At 38.8% G+C, this 26,745-nt stretch overlaps 1 protein-coding gene across 1 annotated transcript in view; it reads right to left on the bottom strand.

Moving 5' to 3' along the window:
- The window catches only part of RPP30 (ribonuclease P/MRP subunit p30), a 110,745-nt gene extending 87,407 nt beyond the window's left edge, over positions 1–23,338 (bottom strand). Inside the window, exons 1-6 of the mRNA XM_053692321.1 lie at positions 23,271–23,338; positions 19,323–19,405; positions 15,509–15,564; positions 13,796–13,852; positions 7,663–7,737; positions 1,511–1,582 (exon numbers count right to left, since the gene is read on the bottom strand). Of these exons, the coding sequence (XP_053548296.1) occupies positions 1,511–1,582; positions 7,663–7,737; positions 13,796–13,852; positions 15,509–15,564; positions 19,323–19,404 (342 nt within the window). The 5' untranslated portion in view covers position 19,405; positions 23,271–23,338. The remainder of the gene's footprint in view (positions 1–1,510; positions 1,583–7,662; positions 7,738–13,795; positions 13,853–15,508; positions 15,565–19,322; positions 19,406–23,270) is intronic.
- Between the last annotated feature and the right edge of the window lie 3,407 nt (positions 23,339–26,745).

Below are 26,745 nucleotides of genomic sequence, written 5' to 3'. Positions count from 1 at the left end.
CCTTGTAGGGTTGTGACCCGAAATAATGTACACTGCACAAATAATTAAAACATTTGTGAAATCTTTTTAAACTTATGAACAATATATATTGAAATGATTTATATTAAGTATAGCCAAATGCTTAGTGTTTTTTATTACAAAAATGATACCAATTGTTTTATATCCCTTTAAAAAAGGGACAGTAAACGCCTTGTAATTACAAGACATTTCTGTTGTGTTGATATAGAATAACAAAGCAGCCAAGTCTTACCGTTTGTAAAACACATTAACATCGTTTTTACTACGATTGGTTTCCAATAGCCAAACTCCGCCCACCATTTGCCTTATTTAGAGGAGCCAATCTGGGGTTCAGTCTGAAAACTACAAGGCTAGCCCGGCTATAATGTTAGTATAGAGTGCATTGTGTTTAGCAGTTCTCTTATAAAGCCAATTAGGGAAACATATGTAGCAGAGTTAGCCTTGACAAGTAAGCAGGGTGCAGTTTAAGTTCTGGAAATTAGAAATTGCTCCGCTTTCAGAGCTAAAATTACATGAAAAGGGGCAAAATAAATAATGGAAGTATATTGCAAAGTTTTTTCATTATACATAACTAAACATGTTGCATACAAATCTCAAGGTGTTTACTGTTCCTCTAAGAAAGTGTAGATATGTATTAGATATTGTAATCACCAGTGTTTAATCAATGCAACGTCATACTTAGTGTTTGGGTGATTTATTTAGTATACATAATACAACTTACTACCAGGACAGTCCATGCTGTCTAAGTTTTATTAGCAGAAGTACAAAATGTTACACACTATAATGCATCTGTCGTCATGTCCGTTGTATTATAAAAAAAAGTCATGTGATACACTTGATGGTTTCTTTAAAAAAAAAAAAAGTTATTGAACGCAATTCATGGTTCATGAGAATTTGGAAGAATTCTAAAAGGGACAGTGCACTGTAAAATTGTTTTTATATTAATGTATTTTCAAAGACTTGTTATACCAGCTGCTGAGTATAAAATGTAAGAAATTGCATTTTCATGTTTATTTGTGTATATGAAGTAGCTGTTTTTGTGCTTTTAAACCACAGCCTATTACAATGGGTTGAGCTTCAGGTAATATCAGATCTCATTATGTTATCACTTTGTGTACACACACAATGGGAAATTATAATTGTATTGCTTAACTATCCTGCACCCCCCTGTGAGTTTAATTTCTTCTGCTGACTGTGTTTACTTAGGCTATTCAATAGCTGAGACTCCAGTAATAAAACTTTCAGTATAGGTTGGGAAACCACAAGCTAAATCAGCTATTTCTCAGACCAAAATAGGGGTAAAGGAGATACTTGTAAACAATGTAAATACACTCCAGCAGGTAAAATGGATCATTGGAAACTATTTAAATGGGGGAAAAATAGTTGGATAAACTGTCCCTTTAAGCTTTGAAATATTAAGAAATATAAATAACCATTGTAGAACATTAAACAAATAATTTTTTTAATATATATAAAACTGCTTTTCACTTACATGAAATAACTTCTCTGTCTTAGGATAAACTGCCACAATGTCATACAGTCTTGTAGATGGAGATGCGGATCGCTATAGCAACAAAAAAACAGAATTTATGCTTACCTGATAAATTACTTTCTTCAACGGTGTGTCCGGTCCACGGTGTCATCCATTACTTGTGGGATATTCTCCTCCCCCACAGGGAAAGGCAAGGAGAGCACACAGCAAGAGCTGTCCATATAGTCCCTCCCAGGCTCCGCCCCCCCAGTCATTCGACCGACGGTTAGGAGAAAAAAAGGAGAAACTATAGTGTGCCGTGGTGACTGTAGTGTATAGAGAAAGAAATTCTTCAAACCTGATTAAAAAACCAGGGCGGGCCGTGGACCGGACACACCGTTGGAGAAAGTAATTTATCAGGTAAGCATAAATTCTGTTTTCTCCAACATTGGTGTGTCCGGTCCACGGTGTCATCCATTACTTGTGGGAACCAATACCAAAGCTTTAGGACACGGATGAAGGGAGGGAGCAAATCAGGTTACCTAAACAGAAGGCACCACGGCTTGCAAAACCTTTCTCCCAAAAATAGCCTCCGAAGAAGCAAAAGTATCAAATTTGTAGAATTTGGACAAAGTGTGCAGAGAAGACCAGGTCGCTGCCTTACATATCTGATGAACAGAAGCCTCGTTCTTGAAGGCCCATGTGGAAGCCACAGCCCTAGTAGAGTGAGCTGTGATTCGTTCAGGAGGCTGCCGTCCGGCAGTCTCGTAAGCCAATCGTATGATGCTTTTCAGCCAAAAGGAAAGAGAGGTAGCAGTAGCTTTTTTGACCTCTCCTCTTGCCAGAATAAACTACAAACAGAGAAGACGTTTGTCTGAAATCCTTTGTTGCTTCTAAATAGAACTTTAAAGCACGGACTACATCTAAATTGTTTAACAAGCGTTCCTTCTTTGAAACTGGATTCGGACACAAAGAAGGCACAACTATTTCCTGGTTAATATTCTTGTTGGAAACAACCTTTGGAAGGAAACCAGGTTTAGTACGCAAAACAACCTTATCTGAATGGAACACCAGATAGGGCGGATTACACTGCAGAGCAGATAATGCAGAAACTCTTCTAGCAGAAGAATAGCAACCAAAAACAGAACTTTCCAAGATAACAGCTTGATATCTATGGAATGTAAAGGTTCAAACGGAACCCCTTGAAGAACTGAAAGAACTAAATTTAGACTCCAGGGAGGAGTCAAAGGTCTGTAAACAGGCTTGATCCTGACCAAAGCCTGAACAAAAGCTTGAACATCTGGCACAGCTGCCAGTCGTTTGTGTAACAAGACAGATAAAGCAGAAATCTGTCCTTTTAGAGAACTCGCTGATAATCCCTTATCCAAACCTTCTTGGAGAAAGGAAAGGATCCTAGGAATTTTAATCTTACTCCATGAGAATCCCTTGGATTCACACCAACAGATATATCTTTTCCATATTTTATGGTAATCTTTCTAGTCACAGGTTTTCTGGCTTGTACCAGAGTATCTATCACAGAATCCGAAAACCCACGCTTAGACAAAATCAAGCGTTCAATTTCCAAGCAGTCAGCTGGAGAGAAACTAGATTTGGATGTTCGAATGGACCTTGTACTAGAAGATCCTGTCTCAAAGGTAGCTTCCATGGTGGAGCCGATGACATATTCACCAGGTCTGCATACCAAGTCCTGCGTGGCCACGCAGGAGCTATCAAAATCACCGAGGCCTTCTCCTGTTTGATCCTGGCTACCAGCCTGGGAATGAGAAGGAACGGTGGAAACGCATAAGCTAGGTTGAAAGTCCAAGGCGCCACTAATGCATCCACTAGAGTCGCCTTGGGATCCCTGGATCTGAACCCGTAGCAAGGAACCTTGAAGTTCTGACGAGACGCCATCAGATCCATGTCTGGAATGCCCCATAATTGGGTCAACTGGGCAAACACCTCCGGGTGGAGTTCCCACTCCCCCGGATGAAAGGTCTGACGACTCAGATAATCCGCCTCCCAGTTTTCCACTCCTGGGATGTGGATCGCAGACAGGTGGTAGGAGTGATCCTCCGCCCATTTGATGATCTTGGTCACCTCTCTCATCGCCAGGGAACTCCTTGTTCCCCCCTGATGGTTGAAGTAAGCAACAGTCGTCATGTTGTCTGATTGGAATCTTATGAATCTGGCCTTTGCTAGTTGAGGCCAAGCCCGGAGAGCATTGAATATCGCTCTCAGTTCCAGAATGTTTATCGGGAGAAGAGACTCTTCCCGAGACCATAGACCCTGAGCTTTCAGGGAATCCCAGACCGCGCCCCAGCCTAATAGACTGGCGTCGGTCGTGACAATGACCCACTCTGGTCTGCGGAAGCTCATTCCCTGGGACAGGTGATCCTGAGTCAGCCACCAACGGAGTGAGTCTCTGCTCTTCTGATCTACTTGAATCACTGGAGACAAGTCTGTATAGTCCCCATTCCACTGTTTGAGCATGCACAGTTGTAATGGTCTTAGATGAATTCGCGCAAAAGGAACTATGTCCATTGCTGCAACCATCAACCCTACTACTTCCATGCACTGAGCTATGGAAGGCCGTAGAACAGAGTGAAGAACTTGACAAGCGTTTAGAAGCTTTGACTCTCTGACATCTGTCAGGAAAAACTTCATTTCTAAAGAATCTATTATTGTTCCCAAGAAAGGGACTCTTGTTGACGGAGACGGGGAACATTTTTCTATGTTCACCTACCACCCGTGAGATCTGAGAAAGGCTAGAACAATGTGTGAGCCTTTGTCTTTGAAAGAGACGCTTGAATTAGGATGTCGTCCAAGTAAGGTGCCACTGCTATGCCCCTGGGTCTTAGAACCGCTAGAAGGGACCCGAGCACCTTTGTGAAAATCCTTGGAGCAGTGGCTAGTCCGAATGGGAGAGCCACAATAGGTAATGTTTGTCCAGAAAGGCGAACCTTAGGAACTGATGATGATATTTGTGGATAGGAATATGCAGATACGCATCCTCTAGATCCACGGTAGTCATAAATTGACCCTCCTGGATTGTAGGTAAAATCGTTCGAATAGTTTCCATTTTGAACGATGGCACTCTGAGAAATTTGTTTAGAATTTTTAAATCCAGAATTGGTCTAAAAGTTCCCTCTTTTTTTTTTTTTTTTGAGTAAAACCCCTGACCTTGTTCCACAGTTTGAACTGGGAGTTTCACTCCCATCTTTAACAGGTCTTCTACACAATGTAAGAATGCCTGTCTCTTTACTTGGTTTGAAGATAAGTGAGACATGTGGAACCTTCCCCTTGGGGGTAGTTCCTTGAATTCTAGAAGATAACCCTGAGAGACTATTTCTAGTGCCCAGGGATCCTGAACATCTCTTGCCCAAGCCTGAGCAAAGAGAGAGAGTCTGCCCCCTACTAGATCCGGTTCCGGATCGGGGGCTACCTCTTCATGCTGTCTTGGTAGCAGCAGCAGGTTTCTTGGCCTGTTTACCCTTGTTCCAGCCTTGCATTGATTTCCAAGCTGGTTTAGTCTGGGAAGCGTTACCCTCTTGTCTAGAGGCTGCCGAGTTGGAAGCCGGTCCGTTCCTGAAATTGCGAAAGGAACGAAAATTGGACTTATTCTTAGCCTTGAAAGGTTTATCTTGTGGGAGGGCATGGCCCTTTCCCCCAGTGATGACTGAAATAATCTCTTTCAATTCTGGCCCAAAAGGGGTCTTACCTTTGAAAGGGGTATTAAGCAATTTTGTCTTGGAAGATACATCCGCCGACCAAGACTTTAGCCAGAGCGCTCTGCGTGCCACAATTGTAAACCCTGAATTTTTTGCCGCTAACCTCGCTAACTGCAAAGCGGCGTCTAAAATAAAGGAATTAGCTAACTTAAGTGCGTAAATTCTGTCCATGACTTCCTCATACGGAGTCTCCCTACTGAGCGACTTTTCCAGTTCCTCGAACCAGAACCACGCCGCTGTAGTGACAGGAATAATGCACGAAATAGGTTGAAGGAGGTAACCTTGCTGTACAAAAATCTTTTTAAGCAAACCCTCCAATTTTTTATCCATAGGATCTTTGAAAGCACAATTGTCCTCAATAGGAATGGTCGTGCGCTTGGCTAGAGTAGAAAACTCCCCCTCAACCTTAGGGACTGTTTGCCATGTGTCCTTCCTGGGGTCGACCATAGGGAACAATTTCTTAAATATAGGAGGAGGGACAAAAAGGTATGCCTGGCTTCTCCCACTCCTTATTCACTATGTCCGCCACCCGTTTAGGTATCGGAAAAGCATCAGGGTGCACCGGACCTCAAGGAACTGTCCATCTTGCACAATTTTTCTGGGTTGACCAGATTGTCACAATCATCCAGAGTAGATAGTACCTCCTTAAGTAATGCGCGGAGATGCTCTAATTTAAATTTAAATGTCACAACATCAGGTTCTGCCTGCTGAGAAATTCTTCCTGTATCAGAAATTTCCCCATCTGACAAAACCTCCCTCACTGCCACTTCAGATTGGTGTGAGGGTATGACAGAAAAATTATCATCAGCGCCCTCCTGCTCTACAGTGTTTAAAACAGAGCAATCGCGCTTTCTCTGAAATGCTGGCATTTTGGATAAAATATTAGCTATGGAGTTATCCATTACTGCCGTCAATTACTGCATAGTAACAAGCATTGGCGCGCTAGAAGTACTAGGGGTCGCCTGCGCGGGCATAACTGGTATAGACACAGAAGGAGATGATGTAGAACTATGTCTACTTCCTTCATCTGAGGAATCATCCTGGGCAACTTTACAATTTGTGACAGTTCTGTCCTTACTTTGTTTGGACGCAATGGCACAATTATCACACTATATTTGAATGGGGAACCACATTGGCTACCATACATACAGAACATGATCTATCTGAAGGTACAGACATGTTAAACAGGCTTAAACTGGTTAATAAAGCACAAAAACCGTTTTAAAACAAAACCGTTACTGTCTCTTTAAATGTTAAACAGGGCACACTTTATTACTGAATATGTGAAAAACTATGAAGGAATTATCCAATCTTTACCAAATTTTCACCACAGTGTCTTAATACATTCAAAGTATTGCACTGTTCAGAGCGGCAAGGAGAATGACTGGGGGGGCGGAGCCTGGGAGGGACTATATGGACAGCTCTTGCTGTGTGCTCTCCTTGCCTTTCCCTGTGGGGGAGGAGAATATCCCACAAGTAATGGATGACACCGTGGACCGGACACACCAATGTTGGAGAAAAGTTATGTTAAGTTACATTTTGCAAGCGCTACAATTATCTTTGCATTGATAAGGCATTTAACCTAATATTAAAGGGATATACTTATGCACAAATGACATGCTTTGACTATTGAGCAGGACAAAGCAAACACAGTTACGTGACCCACCAATTACTGGCTGATTGGCTAACAAGCCATGGCCTTCTCAGGAACTGCAAGGTTCGTAGCTCCCTTGCAGGACTTTACTTATTACTGCTTTGCAGGGGTTAAACACACAGTTATCTAGGGCCAGTAATGAATTACAGTACATGATTTTTGCACTGGTTGTCCCTTTAATTACACATTGTTAACCAGCTTTCATACTTGTAGAGGATGTTCTCTGTTTACGAGAGATAACTTTTACAGAGTATATAATTTCTTAATGTACATATAATAGCAGCAGTATCGGACCTACTCATCAGAAGGCCTTGGTGCAAACATTTTTTGGGGGGCCCCATTCTGCACCTGTCAATGTAAATACTGGATGATATTGGCCCCCTCCAGTACTTGGGCCCTGGTGTTGATGCATCTGCTACACCAATGGTAGTTCTGCCCCTGAATAGCAGCAAAGAGATATACAACTCAATAGCTTGCTAGGGATGAATAGCTGCTGCACATTATTGCATTGCACCCTGAAATATATATTGTAGTGTTAAGCACAATCAGTCATTTTTAACACAATCAACTCTAAAAATTCCCTAAGGTGGCAATCTCAGAGCATACATAGCCGCATAGCTCAGTGCACATGCAGCTATCAGCTCCTGCGTAGGCTCTGAGATTGAATAATGCCCTGTTTTTGATCTTGTAAATAGGTGTGTTAAAAAAGTATATTGGAGCTATGTGAACCCAGCATACTATTGGCTTTTATGCCCATATAACAACAATGGAAGAAGAAATATACATACCAATACATTGCAGTGAGATGGGTCTGACGCTATAATTGTTAGCCTGGTTAGAATTTTTATAGCTTTAGATTTTCCCTGTGAAGAAATAAATGTATTTTGTTCAAACTTATAAAATACAATAGGAGCATTTTTAGATATACTATACTATTGTTCTGTAACCATTGGGTAGGGCTTGGCAAAAATTTCTCTAAGGTGACAACCTAACAATATAATTATTATTCAATAATGTAAAGATCAGGCAGGAAAGTGCGATTTCCTAGTGATCTAGAAGAGACTTTCATTTTGTTTTATTAGTGAAAGTTTTTTTTTTTTTTTTTAAATTAAAATTCTCTAAATATCTTACAACTCCACATTCTGCCTTGGACTCCTCTCTATAGAGTAATTTGATTAGTAAAGGTGTATTTTGGTGCCTTGGCAAACTGTCTCATTTACTAACTACTGTTTTATACAATATATTCTGTGACTGAACACCAAAACATATGCGCCTAGATTTAGAGTTCTGCGTTAGCCGTCAAAACCAGCGTTAGAGGCTCCTAACGCTGGTTTTGGGCTACCGCTGGTATTTAGAGTCGTGTAGGTAAGGATCTAACGCTCACTTTCCAGCCGCGACTTTTCCATACCACAGATCCCCCTACGCCATTTGCGTATCCTATCTTTTCAATGGGATCTTTTTAACGCCGGTATTTAGAGTCTTGGCTGAAGTGAGCGTTAGAAATCTAACGACAAAACTCCAGCCGCAGAGAAAAGCCAGGAGTTAAGAGCTTTCTGGGCTAACGCCGGTTCATAAAGCTCTTAACTACTGTGCTCTACAATACACTAACACCCATAAACTACCTATGTACCCCTAAACCGAGGTCCCCCCACATCGCCGCCACTCTATTAAATTTTTTTAACCCCTAATCTGCCGACCGCACACCGCCGCCACCTACGTTATACTTATGTACCCCTAATCTGCTGCCCCTAACACCGCCGACCCCTATATTATATTTATTAACCCCTAATCTGCCGCCCCCAACGTCGCCGCCACCTACCTACACTTATTAACCCCTAATCTGCCGACCGGACCTCACCGCTACTATAATAAATGTATTAACCCCTAATCCGCCTCCCTCCCGCCTCAATAACCCAATAATAAATAGTATTAACCCCTAATCTGCCCTCCCTAACATCACCGACACCTAACTTCAAGTATTAACCCCTAATCTGCCGACCGGACCTCACCGCTAGTCTATTAAATTTATTAACCCCTAAAGCTAAGTCTAACCCTAACACTAACACCCCCCTAAGTTAAATATAATTTTTATCCAACAAAATAAATTAACTCTTATTAAATAAATTATTCCTATTTAAAGCTAAATACGTACCTGTAAAATAAACCCTAATATAGCTACAATATAAATTATAATTATATTGTAGATATTTTAGGATTAATATTTATTTTTCAGGCAACTTTGTATTTATTTTAACCAGGTACAATAGCTATTAAATAGTTAATAACTATTTAATAGCTAACTAGTTAAAATAATTACAAAATTACCTGTAAAATAAATCCTAACCTAAGTTACAATTAAACCTAACACTACACTATCAATAAATTAAACTACCTACAATTATCTACAATTAAACCTAACACTACACTATCAATAAATTAATTACATAAAATACCTACAAATAAATACAATTAAATAAACTAACTAAAGTACAAAAAATAAAAAAAGAACTAAGTTACAAAAAATAAAAAAATAATTTACAAACATTAGAAAAATATTACAACAATTTAAAACTAATTACACCTACTCTAAGCCCCCTAATAAAATAACAAAGCCCCCCAAAATAAAAAAATGCCCTACCCTATTCTAAAATAAAAATAGAAAAGCTCTTTTACCTTACCAGCCCTTAAAAGGGCCTTTTGCGGGGCATGCCCCAAAGTAAACAGCTCTTTTGCCTGTAAAAAAAAAACATACAATACCCCCCCCCAATCTAACCCAAACCCCCCCTTAAATAAACCTAACACTAAGCCCCTGAAGATCATCCTACCTTATCTTCACCACGCCGGGTATCACCGATCAGTCCACAGGAGGCTCCGAAATCTTCATCCAAGCCCAAGCGGGGGCTGAAGACATCCATCATCCGGCTGAAGAGGTCCATCATCGGGCTGAAGTCTTGATCCAAGCGGGCGCTGAAGATGCCCATCATCGGGCTGAAGTCTTGATCCAAGCGGGGGCTGAAGAGATCCATCATCGGGCTGAAGTCTTCTATCAAGCGGCATCTTCAATCTTCTTTCTTCCGGATCCATCTTCATCTTGCCGACGCGGAACATCCATCCTGGCCGACGACTGACGGTTCCTTTAAGGGACATCATCCAAGATGGCGTCCCTCGAATTCCGATTGGCTGATTCTATCAGCCAATCGGAATTAAGGTAGAAAAATCTGATTGGCTGATTGAATCAGCCAATCAGATTCAAGTTTAATCCAATTGGCTGATTGGATTGATGTTCCGCGTCGGCAGGATGAAGATGGATCCGGAAGAAATAAGATTGAAGATGCCGCTTGATAAAAGACTTCAGCCCGATGATGGATCTCTTCAGCGCCCGCTTGGATCAAGACTTCAGCCCAATGATGGACCTCTTCAGCCGGATGATGGATGTCTTCAGCCCCCACTTGGGCTTGGATGAAGATTTCGGAGCCTCCTGTGGACTGATCGGTGATACCCGGCGTGGTGAAGATAAGGTAGGATGATCTTCAGGGGCTTAGTGTTAGGTTTATTTAAGGGGGGGTTTGGGTTAGATTAGGGGTATGTGGGTGGTGGGTTGTAATGTTGGGGGGGGGGTATTGTATGTTTTTTTTTTACAGGCAAAAGAGCTGTTTACTTTGGGGCATGCCCCGCAAAAGGCCCTTTTAAGGGCTGGTAAGGTAAAAAAGCTTTTCTATTTTTATTTTAGAATAGGGTAGGGCATTTTTTTATTTTGGGGGGCTTTGTTATTTTATTAGGGGGCTTAGAGTAGGTGTAATTAGCTTAAAATTGTTGTAATATTTTTCTAATGTTTGTAAATTATTTTTTGTAACTTAGTTCTTTTTTTATTTTTTGTACTGTATTTAATTGTATTTATTTGTACGTATTTTATGTAATTAATTTATTGATAGTGTAGTGTTAGGTTTAATTGTAACTTAGGTTAGGATTTATTTTACAGGTAATTTTGTAATTATTTTAACTAGGCAGCTATTAAATAGTTATTAACTATTTAATAGCTATTGTACCTGGTTAAAATAAATACAAAGTTGCCTGTAAAATAAATATTAATCCTAAAATAGCTACAATATAATTATAATTTATATTGTAGCTATATTAGGGTTTATTTTACAGGTAAGTATTTAGCTTTAAATAGGATTAATTTATTTAATAAGAGTTAATTTATTTCATTAGAATAAAATTATATTTAACTTAGGGGGGTGTTAGGGTTAGACTTAGCTTTAGGGGTTAATAAATTTATTAGAGTAGCGGTGAGGTCCGGTCGGCAGATTAGGGGTTAATACTTGACGTTAGGTGTCAGCGATGTTAGGGAGACCAGATTAGGGGTTAATACTATTTATTATAGGGTTATTGAGGCGGGAGTGAGGCGGATTAGGGGTTAATAACTTTATTATAGTAGCGGTGAGGTCCGGTCGGCAGATTAGGGGTTAATAAGTGTAAGATTAGGGGTGTTTAGACTCGGGGTTCATGTTAGGTGCAGACTTAGGAAGTGTTTCCCCATAGGAAACAATGGGGCTGCGTTAGGAGCTGAACGCTGCTTTTTTGCAGGTGTTATGTTTTTTTTCAGCTCAAACGGCCCCATTGTTTCCTATGGGGAAATCGTGCACGAGCATGTTTTTGAAGCTGGCCGCGTCCGTAAGCACCGCTGGTATTTAGAGTTGCAGTGGCGGTAAATTATGCTCTACGCTCCCGTTTTGGAGCCTAACGCAGCCCTTCTGTGAACTCTAAATACCAGCGGTATTTAAAAGGTGCGGAAAAAAAAAAAGCATGCGTAGCTAACGCACCCCTTTGGCCGCAGAACTCTAAATCTAGCCGATGGTCTTTTTTCTCTTTATCTGTAATGTGCCGGAAAAATTTGTAGCACTGTACAGCCTCTGACGAAGTAGTGAGTTATCCTATGAAACACGGAAGGCCAGGCACACCACCATCTACGTGCCGCAGTACTATCGCTACGTCTGAAGCCGGCTGTTTGCACCGTTTTACTCCACAGCCTACAGTGCAGATCGGTAGGAGAGATGCTTAACCATACTTTTTGAATCAAAGCACAAACTTTGAAAACTGATATGCCGAACATGAACAGTACAGTTTTCCTCCTTGTGCACTGATGTGGGACGTAAGTATTATAATTAAAGAGATTATGATAAACCAACCACTGAATCAAATATGTTGAATGTGGCATTAACATATACAAGGAAGGATGGAGGTAGGCAGTTCAAAGAAGATTCCAAATTCACAGACCTGATGTACAAATTATATGCAAACCATTAGAAGTTAACATAATCAGACTCCAACACCTGCATATACACCCGCTACACACACACACACACTAGTGTTCTCTCCAGGACCTTTTTAAGGAGACATTACAGCCAAAATCGAAATCCACATAGGTGCATTTCAGTTTTGAATAGAAGCATTTTTGTAATTTACACGTATTACCAAAAATGCTTTTAATAAAAGCTAAAGCTGTTGCAAAAGCATATTTATGTATGCATTGTGCACTAGCATTTTAAACACAGCACTTGCTCAGATAGCCTAAGGTACTTGTACCATCTGGTAATGACTCAGTTTGTGTTAAATGCTGTCATGACACAAGCCCCACAAGTGCTCTGAGCAGCTGTAGTATATAAAATGTTGGTGTACTGAGAATATCTAGCTATGCTTCACATGCAGAGGAAAATGCTGATTTGTCAGAGCATTTTGTCAGAGCACCGTGATTTTTACATTAGGATATTTATGATCCTATATATCTATAAACAACTACTTTATTTGCAAACCAGTATATCTGAGCAGAACATGGTTAAAGTTGGGTATCTAAAACATAAAGTTAAACAAAGCCCAAGGGCTCATGGGAAAGCCAAGCACTGGTGTAGGTGACCTAGATGGCCTTACTAATAAATAACTATTAAACAGTATATCCCAGACAGGTTTCACACATTGTATAGAGGTATATTGGCACCTTATAGTAAAGCACAAAATATATACATCAACCAATATAGCGATAGGTGTCCTTGAAAAAACACCTCAAACATGGAAACTGGGAGCCATAGAAGATACAATGCTGAAGTGCTATATACATGGCATAATAACCACTTAAAAGCTAATTTGTTTTGTGCTCTTGATGTCCTTTGTTGAAAGGGATACCTAGGTAGACTGAAGAGGTGCTGATCGTTGGCTGCTCATATATGCCTCATGTTATTGGCTCACCCAGTGCATTCAGTTAGCTCACAGTAATGCATTTCTGATTCTTCAACAAAGGATATCATGAGAATGAAGTGAATTAATTAAAAGAAGTAAATTAGAAAGTTGTATTCTCTATCTGAATCAAGAAAGAAATGTTTTGAGTTTTATGTCCAATAAGGCTTAAGACAAAGTGGCAAGCAGATATAGCAGATACATGTGGTAGAAGTGAACCTCAAATTGCTCTTAGTTCCCTTGTGGTCTGCTCCAAAAGGGATGCTCCACCGTGAGTTGCACCCACTGGACTGCAACACAACAAGCATATATTTGGGGAACGGAGGACCTGGATTAAAGCCTTAGCCTGCACACTTTGGTGTTCTTAAGTGAAGAGGTTTCCTGGAGAAGGATATCCAACCTAGATCAAAGGACACTAAATGAATAAGTCATAGAACCAAAATCACATACACAACCTCAACAACGGTGTCCATATGTGTCATTTTGCCATAAGGTAAGGTTTGTATTTAAACCATTTAAAGAAATAACTTATCTAGAGAATCTCACACAAGATAGTGTATATGCTGAGCAGTGAAAGCTCATAACGTACAGAAGATGCCCATGTGGTCCTCTCTCTACAGGTCTTCTAAATATTTTATCATCATTTACATAAAAATAATCTTAATAAGAATCACATAAACTAAACATTACCTGTACAATAGGTGGTGATGGAAACAACTCTGTTGTAGAAATCGGTTTTCCAATTTCCTATTGAAACACAAAAAGACGTCATCAACTAGCAATAAGAAACAAAATATACTTTACCTTCATCCTGTACACTGTCACATTTTTAAAAGGGAATCTTTGAATTTAACATTTCTGTAAAACTTAATAGAAACATAATACAAATAAAATGCTTTTGTAAAGTGGGTAAATGCACAGATTTTTGTAGACATGTTCATTTGTGAACTTCGGGAGTTAACGAACGTCGAAGATGGCGGTCGCAAGACACATTCGTCTCTTTTCGGAGCCAGGTTTCTACTTGTGAAAGTGCGGCTTGTGACCGCCATCTTAGGCATACGTTTACTCACGAGGTTCACAAATGCACGTCTAGATTTTTGCCCCTGAGCCATTACAGATGAAGATACAGCCAATGAACCATTGGGGCAGGCATACTTGCATATGCACAAATTACTGGCCATATCCTCATCTGGAGCTCCAGGGTGGGGAGGGCTTCGTGCACATCTGTACCCCTCATGCCACTAGAAACCAGCACAGAAATGTAAATATTTCTTGGAAAAAAAATAATAATTTTTAGAAAAATGAAGGGTATGGGAATGTTGATCCATCCCTATCCTGTCAACGCAACTAAACAAATCAAATATCCAAAGCTGAAGAGAGAAGCGATCAACTTAGCTTTGCTACAAGTTAATATAAAAAGTGTTTGGTGATGGACGCCCACTTCAATGAGAGTGGTTAAAGAAAAACATAGGAAAGTAAAAATTAAATGTGCATGATTCAGACCAAGCATGTAATTTTAAGGCACTGTTAAATGAACTTCTATTTTCAAATGTGCTCCGTCCTCTGGTTGAAAAAGAATACGCAAATATCCTACACTAGTGGGAGCTAGCTGCTGATTGGTGCCTGCACATATTTGTCTCTTGTGATTGGCTAACTAGATGTGTTAAGCTAGCTCCCAGTAGTGCAATGATGTTGCTTCGGCAAAGGTTAAAAAGATAATTAAGCACATTTGATAATAGAAGTAAATTGGAAAGTTGTTTAAAATTGTATGTTCTATCCAAATCATGAAAGAAAATTGTGGGGTTTCCTGTCCCTTTAATGTGCTTGGCACTCCTGAAGTCAGGATGTTATAATATCTAAAAAGATAATGAACATAGATCCCACAGGAATAGGGCCCTCAATTCCTCCTGTATTTGTCAAATTTCGTCTCGTCTCTTACAAGTATTATTGTTTTAGTCATACCAATTGTACCCATGGACAGAGCTGCGGAATATGTTGGTGCTTTATAAATAATAACAATGGAAGAGCAGATTCTGTTAACATTTGTGCTACTGCTGGTAGTAAGCGGCAAAAAAGCTGAACTATAAACATACAAAAAGGGACAAAATGGTTCTTGCTCTCTTTTAGATCCAATATACAGGTTTTCATCACTTTCTACAAGATGAAATCTTTTACGGAACTGATGGGCTCAAAATGAAAGATGAGAATCTAAACTTGATCTCGATAAATATTTCATCAGACTGACTATGCTGTAGGTATGAATAGTAAAAATAGAAATCCAGTAACTGTTGTATAGCTCTATAATATAACCTGTTATGCAGAATTTATTCTATGTATACCAAATTAATATATTTATAAATATTATTATAACTATGAAAACTTTTGCCTTAAAAGAAAACTTACCACTTTTTTTTTCTCGCAGTCCACTACATGATTGATTGCAACTGTGGAATATCCAACTAAACAAAGGACATGAAATAAATATTAATGTTTAAGACATGCAATAATGCTACAAAACATCAAATTAACAAGGAATGCCATTCAGTCAATTTGTTCTCTAGTATTGAACTACATTGGGGTATAAAGTCAGAATTAAACTTAAAGTGAAGGTAAATTTTGGTGAATGAAAGCCTGTTTTACAAAGCAACCGTTTTGTTAAAAAAAATTACCTTTTTTTCTTTTCACTGCTACAGCAGCTTCCCCCACCTAGAGATCCTCTATTCACACGTCAGCAATGAGTAATCCTGCTTCCTCCAATCACAGCATGGCCTCAGGCAATGACTACCCTGGGGGAAAGCTGTGATTGGAGGTAGCAGGATTTGTCATTGCTGACGTTTGAATAGAGAATCTCTAGGTGGGGGAAGCTGCTGTAGCAGTGAAAAGAAAAAAAAGGTAATTTTTTTACCAAAACAGCTGCTTTGTAAACTTTGATAAATGAAATGCCCCTGTTTTTAATAGTATTTTTAAAAAACGGGCTTTCATTCAAGAAAAGTTTACCTTCACTTTAAAGGAACAGAAAGGTCAAAATTGAGAAGTGCATGAATGCCTTTTAATTTTAAATATATTTGTGAAGTATTATTATTATCAGTTATTATTTGTAGAGCGCCAACGGATTCCACAGCGCTATAAACATAGGCGGTATACAAGGTAACATTTATAGGGATAAAATGAGTAGAGGGCCCTGCTGAGAGTCGCACTGTTGTAGTCAGCTCTTATGAAGGTGACCTGCAAACAGTTGGACTCTTAGGCTTACATGCTAAAGGGTTTAAAGGGATTAGTAAAGGAGGAGAGGAACTGGGGTTAGGAAAGGTTAGTGTAGGTTGTATGCATCCCTGAACAGAGTCTTTAGGGAGTGCTTGAAACTTTCGAAACTAGGGGAGAATCTTGTGGAGCGAGGCAGAGAGTTCCACAAGATGGGAGCCAGTCTGGAGAAGTCTTGCAGACGGGAATGTGAGGAGGTAACAAGAGAGGAGGAGGTTGTGAGCAGAGCGAAGGGGACGGGAGGGAGAGTATCTGGAGACAAGGTCTGAGATATAGGGGGGGAGCAGTGCAGTTGAGGGCCTTGTATGTCAGAGTCAGAATTTTGTGTCTAAATGTAGCCACCAATCAGCAAGCGCTACCCAGGTGCTGAACCAAAAATGGGCTGGCTCCTAAGCTTATATTCCTGCTTTTTCAAATAAAGATACCAAGAGAATGAAGAAAAATTGATAATAGGCGTAAATTAGGAAGTTGCTTAAATTTTATCTGAATCATGAAAGTTTAATTTTGACTAGACTATCCCTTTAAGACAGTACTTATTATTATTATCATTTATTTGTATAGCGCCACCAAATTCCGCAGCGCTGGGTACAGTGATAGGGGTATACAATGACAAAGATTTGTGATAAAATACAAAACATAACAAAACTAAACAAATCTAGTACAGGAGGAAGAGGGCCCTGCTCCGGAGAGCTCACAGTCTATAGGTTAAGGGTGCAGAGACATAAGGTTGGGGTAGCTTGTTACATCGGTTGTATTTGCAGCAGTGAGTCAGGCAGTTCATGTACATGTATTAGTTTGGTTCGGATGCGGGTGGAGGAGATATGGTAAGCGTCTCTGAATAGGTGAATTTTCAAGGAGCGTCTGAAGCTATACAAGGTTGAAGACAGTCTAATGGAGCAGGGTAGAGAGTTCCAGAGGACAGGAGCAGCACGTGCGAAGTCTTGTAGGCGGGAGTGGGACGTAGAGATAACGGGAGTGTAGAGACGTAGGTCAGAGGTTGATCGAAGAGGACGGGATAGGGAATATTTCACGATGAGAGAGGAGGTGTCAAGAATCTAACTGCTGGTACAAATCCCCAAATTCAGAATTCTAAATCCAAACTTTTAAAAAAAATAAAAATGATAAAAAAAAAAAAAATGGTATTTTTCCCTGCCTGTAAGTCACAATGTTCTCTGCCCGTGTCTTTGGTTTGCTTTTTGTTCTAAAATCCAAATAATAGTCTATATTTATTTAAAATAACAGATATAACCTTTCTGATTACAGTACTGTACTGTCTGAGGTTACTATAGATACAAAAGTATTAAAAATGATATAAAACTACCTATAGTTGCATGTATTAGATGCATTATGACATGTAAATATTGCCTAAATGACATAAGATATTGTAGTTTACATTTGGTTCCATCCCCTCTCCAAACTGTCCCATTTGAATTATGCAAATATTCCAAAATCCAAACCTTTTCTGGTCCCAAGCAATTTGCATAAAGGGTTTTCTAGCCAGAGCTGCTGTTTAATACAAAGCAATTAAAGGGACACTGAACCCACATTTTTTCTTTCATGTTTCAGATAGAGCATGCAATTTTAAGCAACTTTCTAATGTACTCCTATTATCAAATTTTCTTCATTCTCTTGCTATCTTTATTTGAAAAGCAAGAATGTACATTTAGATGCCGGCCCATTTTTGGTGAACAACCTGGGTTGTTCTTGCTGATTGGTGGATAAATTCACCCACCAATAAACAAGGGCTGTCTAGGTTCCTGAACCAAAAAAAAGTCTGGCTCCTTAGCTTAGATGCCTTCTTTTTCAAATAAAGATAGCAAGAGAAAAAAAATTAATAGGAGTAAATTAGAAAGTTGTTTAAAATTGCATGCTCTATCTGAAACACGAAAGAAAAAATTTGAGTTTCATGTCCCTTTAAAGGGATATTAAACACTAAATACACGCTAGATAGAATGATGCATTCAAAGAAAAGATTAGTCCATCACTAACATGTAGATATATTTTTTAAAGTTTCATTAATTGTTTAAAAAGTGACAAAATAAGTGTAAAGTTTTAGTGTCTATAAAACAATGGGAGCTGCCATGTTGTAGCTTGTGTTACCTTCTCTGCTGTGGCCAATTAGAGACGGTTGTAAATAGGTCACTAGAGTGTGCAGCCAATGGCTGTGTGGAATATAACAGTGTTCTGTACTTTCATTTCTAACAGGAACTGAAAAGCTCACAATTTCAGAATGGAATGACAGGCAAAGAGGACAAAATAAATAATGAAAGTATATTGCAGAGTTGTTTTTTATATACAATTTATCATTTTATATTACCATCTCAAAGTGTTTAACGTCCCTTTAATATACATATTACTACAGCATGGTTTCTCATTAGCAGTAAAATAAGCAGAATTTGTGAATTTTAAAAGTAGATTGTAAGGATTTAAAAGGAAATTTAAGTCAAAAGTTCACAATTTCAGATAGAGCATGACATTTTAAGCAACTTTCTAATTTACTTCTATTATCAAATTTGCTTTGTTCTCTCAGTATCCTTTGTTGACGAGTAAAGCTTAGGAGTATGCACGTGTCTTTCGTAGTCTATGGCAGCAGTGTTTGCAACAATGTTTATGACAATGTTATACATGGTTGCAAACACCACTACCAGATAGCACGCTCCTGAGATCACCAACAATTACTCTTCAACAAAGGATAGCAAAAGAATAAAATAGAAGTTAATACGTTTTTTTAAATTGCATAATCTTTCAGAATCACACAAGTATCATTTTGACTCTATTGTCCCTTTAAGAAACTATACATAGAGCCAATAATTATTAGCATTAGGTATATTGTATATTTGCAATTGATTGGTGTTTTTCTGCATAATGACATCATTCCGTAACAGACTTTTCTGGAAGAAAACAAGGTCAAAAGTGAGGAAAGTGATCAAATCTGTAAATAAAACACAATACTTACGGTGAGCTGCTGTCTCAATAATGCTTTTTAGTCTCTTTACATCTGCACAGTTCATAATATTCATATCTACAAAAACTGCCATGCTGTAATGATAAGAGAATGTCAGTCATGTGCTGTACCCACTAGCTGATATATCAGCAAAACAAATGACCTTTCTATAAGAGATTTAGACAACTAAATTAGATTTCTGTTTCAATTTAAAGGGATAGTCTACACTAGAACTTTTATTGTTTAACCCATTAAGGACAAGGCCATTTTTCAATTTCTTTCCCTTAAGGACCAGGGCTATTTTTTACATTTCTGCTGTGTTTGTGTTTAGCTGTAATTTTCCTCTTACTCATTTACTGTACCCACACATATTATATACCGTTTTTTTCTTACCATTAAATGGAATTTCTAAAGATACCATTATTTTCATCATATCTTATAATTTACTATAAAAAATGTATAAAATATGAGGAAAAAATGGAAAAAAAAACTCTTTTTCTAAATTTGACCCCCAAAATCTGTTACACATCTACAACCACCAAAAAACACCCATGCTAAATAGTTTCTAAATTTTGTCCTGAGTTTAGAAATACCCAATGTTTACATGTTCTTTGCTTTTTTTGCAAGTTATAGGGCAATAAGTACAAGTAGCACTTTGCTATTTCCAAACCACTTTTTTTCAAAATTAGCGCTAGTTACATTGGGACACTGATATCTTTCAGGAATCCCTGAATATCCAGTGACATGTATATATATTTTTTTAGAAGACATCCCAAAGTATTGATCTAGGCCCATTTTGGTATATTTCATGCCACCATTTCACCGCCAAATGCGATCAAATAAAAAAAATTGTTCACTTTTTCACAAACTTTAGGTTTCTCACTCAAATTATTTGCAAACAACTTGTGCAATTATGGCATAAATGGTTGTAAATGCTTCTCTGGGATCCCCTTTGTTTAGAAATAGCAGACATATATGGCTTTGGCATTGCTTTTTGGTAATTAGAAGGCTGCTAAATGCCACTGCGCACCACACGTGTATTATGCCCAGCAGCGAAGGGGTTAATTAGGGAGCATGTAGGGAGCTTCTAGGGTTAATTTTAGCTTTAGTGTAGTGTAGTAGACAACCCCACGTATTGATCTAGGCCCATCTTGGTATATTTCATGCCACCATTTCACCGCCAAATGCGATCAAATGAAAAAAAAAAACCTTACATTTTTAACAATTTTAGGTTTCTCACTGAAATTATTTACAAACAGCTTGTGCAATTATGGCACAAATGGTTGTAAAAGCTTCTCTGTGATCCCCTTTGTTCAGAAATAGCAGACATATATGGCTTTGGCGTTGCTTCTTGGTAATTAGGCCGCTAAATGCAGCTGCGTACAACACCTGTATTATGCCCAGCAGTGAAGGGGTTAATTAGGGAGCTTGTAGGGAGCTTGCAGTGTTAATTTTAGCTTTAATGTAGAGATCAGCCTCCCACCTGACATATCACACCCCCTGATCCCTCCCAAACAGCTCTCTTCCCTGCCCCACCCCAAAATTGTCCCCGCCATCTTAATTACTGGCAGAAAGTCTGCCAGTACTAAAATAAAAAGGTATTTAATTTTTTTTTTTTTTTACATATGCTGATGTGTATTATCCCCCCTTAGCCCCCAACCAGCTCTCTATCCCTCCCCCTCTACCTTATTGGTAGCCATCTTGGGAACTGGCAGCTGTCTGCCTTTTTTTTTTTAAATTGTATTTATTTTTTTCTGTAGTGTAGCAAAAAAAACAAAGACCAACCCCCCACCAACTCCCAGATCCTTTAGATGCTTTTTTTAAAAATAAAATATTACCCCACTATCTTACTTTTTTTCTGTAGTGTAGCCGTTCCCACCCGCTTCCACCCGTGCACGCGCCCGCCCCGCCCCCGTGCGCGCCCCCGACAATCCCGCCCCCCTCGACGTCATAGGGCCCATCGATGGCCGCCCACCCGTCTCCCACGTAAGCTCCCACCCACCAACGATACCGGCCATCGATGTCCGGTGCAGAGAGGGCCAGAGAGTGGCTCTCTCTGCATCGGATGGCCAAGGGGTGTTATTGCAGGATGCCTCAATGGCTGGAAACGATCAGGATCGCTTCCAGCCGCTTTAAACCCTAATGTCGAACAGGGTACGTCGCTGGTCTTTAAAGACCAGGTTGTGCGACGTACCCTGTACGACATGAGTCGTTAAAAAGATAGATAATCTCTTTATTACCCATTCAGTTATATAAATACACTTTTTACCTCTGTGATTACCTTGATAAAGCCTCTGCAAACTGCCCCCTTATTTCAGTTCCTTTGACAGACATCCATGTTAGCCAGTCAGAGTTGGCTCCCTGGAGCTGACACACACGAACTAACACCCTCTAGTGGTGAAAAACTGTCAAAATACCCAGAGAGAAAGGGTGGCCTTCAAGGGTTTAGAAATTAGCATATGAACCTCCTAGGTTTAGCTTTCAACTAAGAATAACAAAAGAACAAAGCAAAATTGATGACAAAAGTAAATTGTTTAAAATTACATTCTCTATCTCAATCATCTCTATCAAGTTTATTTTGGTCTAGACGGTCCCTTTAAAGATGTTTAACAAGGACTCCAGAAACACAGGGAAAAAAACAAAATTCTCTTTCATGATTTATATAGAGCAGACATAAAAAAAAAAGTTTCCAATTTACTTCTATAATCAAATTTATTTTGTTCTATTGATATCCTTATGTCTGGAGAAATGTTTGGAAGCAGCTGTGCAAAAATAATTTTAAAGGGATGGGAAAGTCAAAATTAAACTTGCATTATTCAGATAAAGCAGTGTTTCTCTACCGCAGCCCTCAAGTACCCCTAACAGGCCAGGTTTTTATTATATCTGAACTATAGCACAGGTGAAATAAACAGCTGATGGGTGAGAGCAGGTTAGTAACCATGGTTACTGATCAGTTGATTATTTCACCTGTGCTCTAGTTAAGATATTATGAAAACCTGGACTGTTGGGGGTACTTGAGGACCGCGATTGAGATACAATGATATAGAGGATGTAATTTTAAGACACTTTTAAATTAAACTTGTATTTTCAAATGTGCTTTGCTCTCTGGGTATCCCTTGTTGAAGAAGAATATGCACATATCCTACACTAGTGGGAGCTAGCTGCTGATTGGTGCCTGCACACATTTGTCTGTTGTGATTGGCTAACTAGATGTGTTCATCTTGCTGCCAGTTGTACAATGTTGCTCATTCAGCAAAGGATAAGAAGAGAACAAAGCAAAGGAACAGGAGTTAAAAAAAAATATATATATACTGTATCAATTATCTTCTATTATCAATATTACTTGGTTCTCTTGGTATCCTTTCTTAAAGAGTAATCCTAGGTGATTTCAGGAGCCTGGCTGCAGTATTTGCAACAATGTTTATAGCAGTGTTATACACCGTTGCAAACACTTCTGCCATAGACTGCTTAAGACATGTGCACCCTGAGATCATATCAGCTTACCTAGGTTTACTCTTCAACAAAGCACATTTGATAATAGAATTCCATTGGAAAGTTGTTTAATTGCATGTTGTCTGTTTCATGAAAGTTTAATTTCGACTTTTACTGTTCCTTTAAGGCACATCTTCAGCTGTACAGCTATGGCAACTGGTCAGGCAATTTAATTAGCATAATTTATCATAATCAATTTACAAACAGCACCGTTGTTTACATACGAAGTTTAGAACAAAAAAATATTTAATTTTTAGAAAATTCTGTGTAACTGCATCTACACTATACATGTTTTTTTTATTTGAGACAAAATTGCAGTGCAGTACATGTCATACTACAATGCCAAAGCATGAATATATTTCATATAGTAACTCATGTAACGCTAAAACCTCAGCAGCTTTTCACGGATTTCAGCACAAAGATAGACGTAATAGAGTGACACTGCAGTGAGACAATTGAGCAGTTTACCTGGCTAAGAATCTCTTCCTTTACTCAGCTAAGAAGTCGTCCATGTGCTAAAGGGGCGTGGCATCGTCATAATCTCCTGCCACTCACAATTACCGAGCCTATTGCACTTGCCCTGTGCTTAGTAGGCGTGGTTTAACAATTTAGCACCGCCCCTTAAACTGTTCAAGCCTATAGCAGTAATCGTAACATAAATGGGGTTGAAACTTCTTAGCCGGACAACCATAATCAACCCTCAGTTACAGAAAATGTCCATGTCAATAAGAAGCCAGCAGATCTCAGAGAAATGTAATGGTTGACCCTTCCGTTACAAATATGACTCATGTATTCATGAAGTACTCGAGTACTGTACTGAGTGTTTTTATGATAAATTCTGTTGTACTCCTAGAGTAGTACGTTTATGTAAAACGCCAAATGCGTAAACTTTAAAAGTTATGAAATAGGCAATGTAAAAAAAAAAAAAAACTTTAATAAAATGCATGCATCTATAAACTAACTTAACTAAAAAATATCATATTACCATGTCATAATGTTTTTGTTTTATTGTAATTGTTAATGACTTTTCATAATGAATATAAATAGTAAAAAACAAATAAAACAAAACAAAAAAAACCTAATGAAAGGTTCAAACATGAAGGCAAAATTAAATGTACTTCTAGTATCAAGAGGGGTGTGGATAGACATACAATAAAGTACTTTATAATATGTTGAGATTTAAAAATATATTGAAAATGTAAAGTAAAATTCTTATTAAAGTGAAGGTCAATTTTGGCAAATTAGTGCCCGGTATTTAATAATCCTATTATAAACAAGGGCACTTTAATTCATCAAAATTGACATTTCAAGCATTTTTTTCAAAAACTTACCTTTTAATCCTGAGAGCCGCTGCAGTTGACTGTCGCAAGCCCTCTTTGCAGGTCTAAAATGACGAATCCGGCTTCATTCAATCACGGCGTTCCCTCAGACCATGATCCCCCCGGGGGGAATGCCGTGATTAGAGGAAGCCGGATTCGTAATTTCTGACGTAAGCAAAGGCTTCCGACGGCCGGGGGAATCGATGGGCTTCCAGGATTAAAAGGTACGTTTTTGAAGAAAACACTTGAAATGTCAATTTTGATGAATTAAAAAGCCCTTGTTTTTAAAAGGATTATTAAAAACCAGGCACTAATTCGTCAAAATTGACCTTCACTTTAAATGCCTTAGTGACCAGACCATTTTTCAATTTTTTGACCGTTAGGGACCAGGGCTATTTTTCCATTTCTGCGGTGTTTGTGTTTAGCTGTAATTTTCCTCTTACTCATTTACTGTACGCACACATTATATACCGTTTCTATCACCATTAAATGGACTTTCTAAAGATACCAATTTCATCATAATTTTTACTCTAAAAAATTATAAAATATGATGAAAAAAATTGAAAAAAACACACTTTTTCTAACTTTGACCCCAAAATCTGTTACACATCTACAACCACCAAAAAACAACCAGGCTAAATAGTTTCTAAATTTTGTCCTGAGTTTAGAAATACCCAATGCTTACATTTTCTATGCTTTTTTTTGCAAGTTATAGGGCAATAAGTACAAGTAGCACTTTGCTATTTCCAAACTATTTTTTTTTTTTCAAAATTAGCGATAGTTACATTGTAACAGTGATATCTGTCAGGAATCCCTGAATAACCCATCACATGTATATATTTTTTTTAGTAGACAGCCCAAAGTATTGATCTAGGCCCATTTTGGTATATTCCATGCCACCATTTCACCGCCACTTGCAATCAAATTTAAAAAAAGTTAACTTTTTCACAAACTTTAGGTTTCTCGCTGAAATTATTTACAAACAGCTTGTGCAATTATGGCACAAATGGTTGTAAATGCTTCTCTGGGATCCCCTTTGTTCAGAAATAGCAGACATACAGTATATGGCTTTGGCATTGCTTTTTGGTAATTAGAATGCCACTAAATGCCGCTGCGCACCACACTTGTATTATGCCCAGCAGTGAATGGGGTTAATTAGGTAACTTGTAGGGTTAATTTTAGCTTTAGTGTAGAGATCAGCCTCCCAGCGGTCACATCCCACCCCCTGATCCCTCCCTGACCCCTCTCAAACACCCCCCCAAAGGTCACCCCCATCTTAAGTACTGGCTGAAAGTTTGCCAGTATAAAAATAAAAGTGTTTTTTAAAAAAAAGGTTTTAAATATATTCTGCAATGTAGGATATGTCCTTACCCCCAACCTCCCTGATCCCACCCAAACAGCTCTCTAACCCTCCCCCCTCTACCTATTAGCCGTCATCTTAGGTACTGGCAGCTGTCTGCCAGTACCCAGTTTCCTATGTTTTTTTGCTCTTTTTAAATAAAATAAATAACGTTTTCCGTAGTGTAGTATATTGCTGCTGAACCCTGCCTGTCTGACTACTCTGCTTATTAACCCCTGTTATTCTGGATTGCCTCTTTGTTGCCGAACCCTGCCTGCCTGACCATTCTAGTGGGGTGCCCTTGGACTGCTAAACTGTTGCCGAATCCTGCCTGTCTGACCATTCCAGTGATTTGCCTTGCCCTGCTCTGCCGTTGCCACTGGGGACTGTCCTGCATGTGGTGAATGCCGCTCTCCTCATCTTGATAACTTTCTCTGCTCTGGGATATTCCCTATCCTTCCGGCTCGACGCCGGGATAACAAGACTACTGGCCAAGTTCGGTCTGATAGAGGGGTATCCCACGAGCATTACAATTATGAGGTTAACTGTTATTTTTACTGCACAATGTAGCTCTCTATGGTTACTATTACTAGAGATCAGTATCCCCCCAGTTAAATTGGACGAAAATACATATTTTTTACATCTTATAAACAATAAGCAAATATGCACTATTCACTGCGCTAACTGCTAATGTTACCACAGCACGTTACATAGTAGATGAGGTTGAAAAAAGTCAGAAATCCATCAAGTTCAACCTTTATAAATCTTAATGTATTTACAATAAAAACTCCAGTTGATCTTAAATTAATCCCATTAAAAAGGTGACCTATTTAACACCAGCAATCATATCCCTGAATTTTGTTTCTACCCAGAAATGTATCTAAAAAATGTTTAAATGTATCTAAGGTATTGGCATCCACTTCCTCCTTAGGTAACAAGTTCTACAATTTAATTGCTCTTACAGTGAACAAACGTTTATGTTGCTGGAGATTAAGTCTTTCCTCCAGCATTATATTGTGACCTCTTGTCACAAACAATTTTAAACAACTTTCCAATTTACTTCTATTATCTAACTTGCTTCATTCTCTTGGTATAATTTGTTGAAGAAGCAGCAATGCACTACTGGGAGCTAGTTAATGCACTGGGTTAGCCAATAGCATGAGAGATATATGTGCAGCCACCAATCAGTAGCTCCTGAGCCTACTTAGGTATCTGTCAACAAATGATACCAAGAGAACAAAACAAATTAGGTAATATAAGTAAATTGAAAAGTTGTTTTAAATTG

This window comes from Bombina bombina, chromosome 9 (genome assembly GCF_027579735.1).
Source record: "Bombina bombina isolate aBomBom1 chromosome 9, aBomBom1.pri, whole genome shotgun sequence".
NCBI classification, from domain to species: Eukaryota; Metazoa; Chordata; class Amphibia; order Anura; family Bombinatoridae; genus Bombina; species Bombina bombina.
The sequence above is the reverse complement of the archived record's forward strand: the minus strand, read 5'-3'. Positions and strand labels throughout refer to the sequence as shown.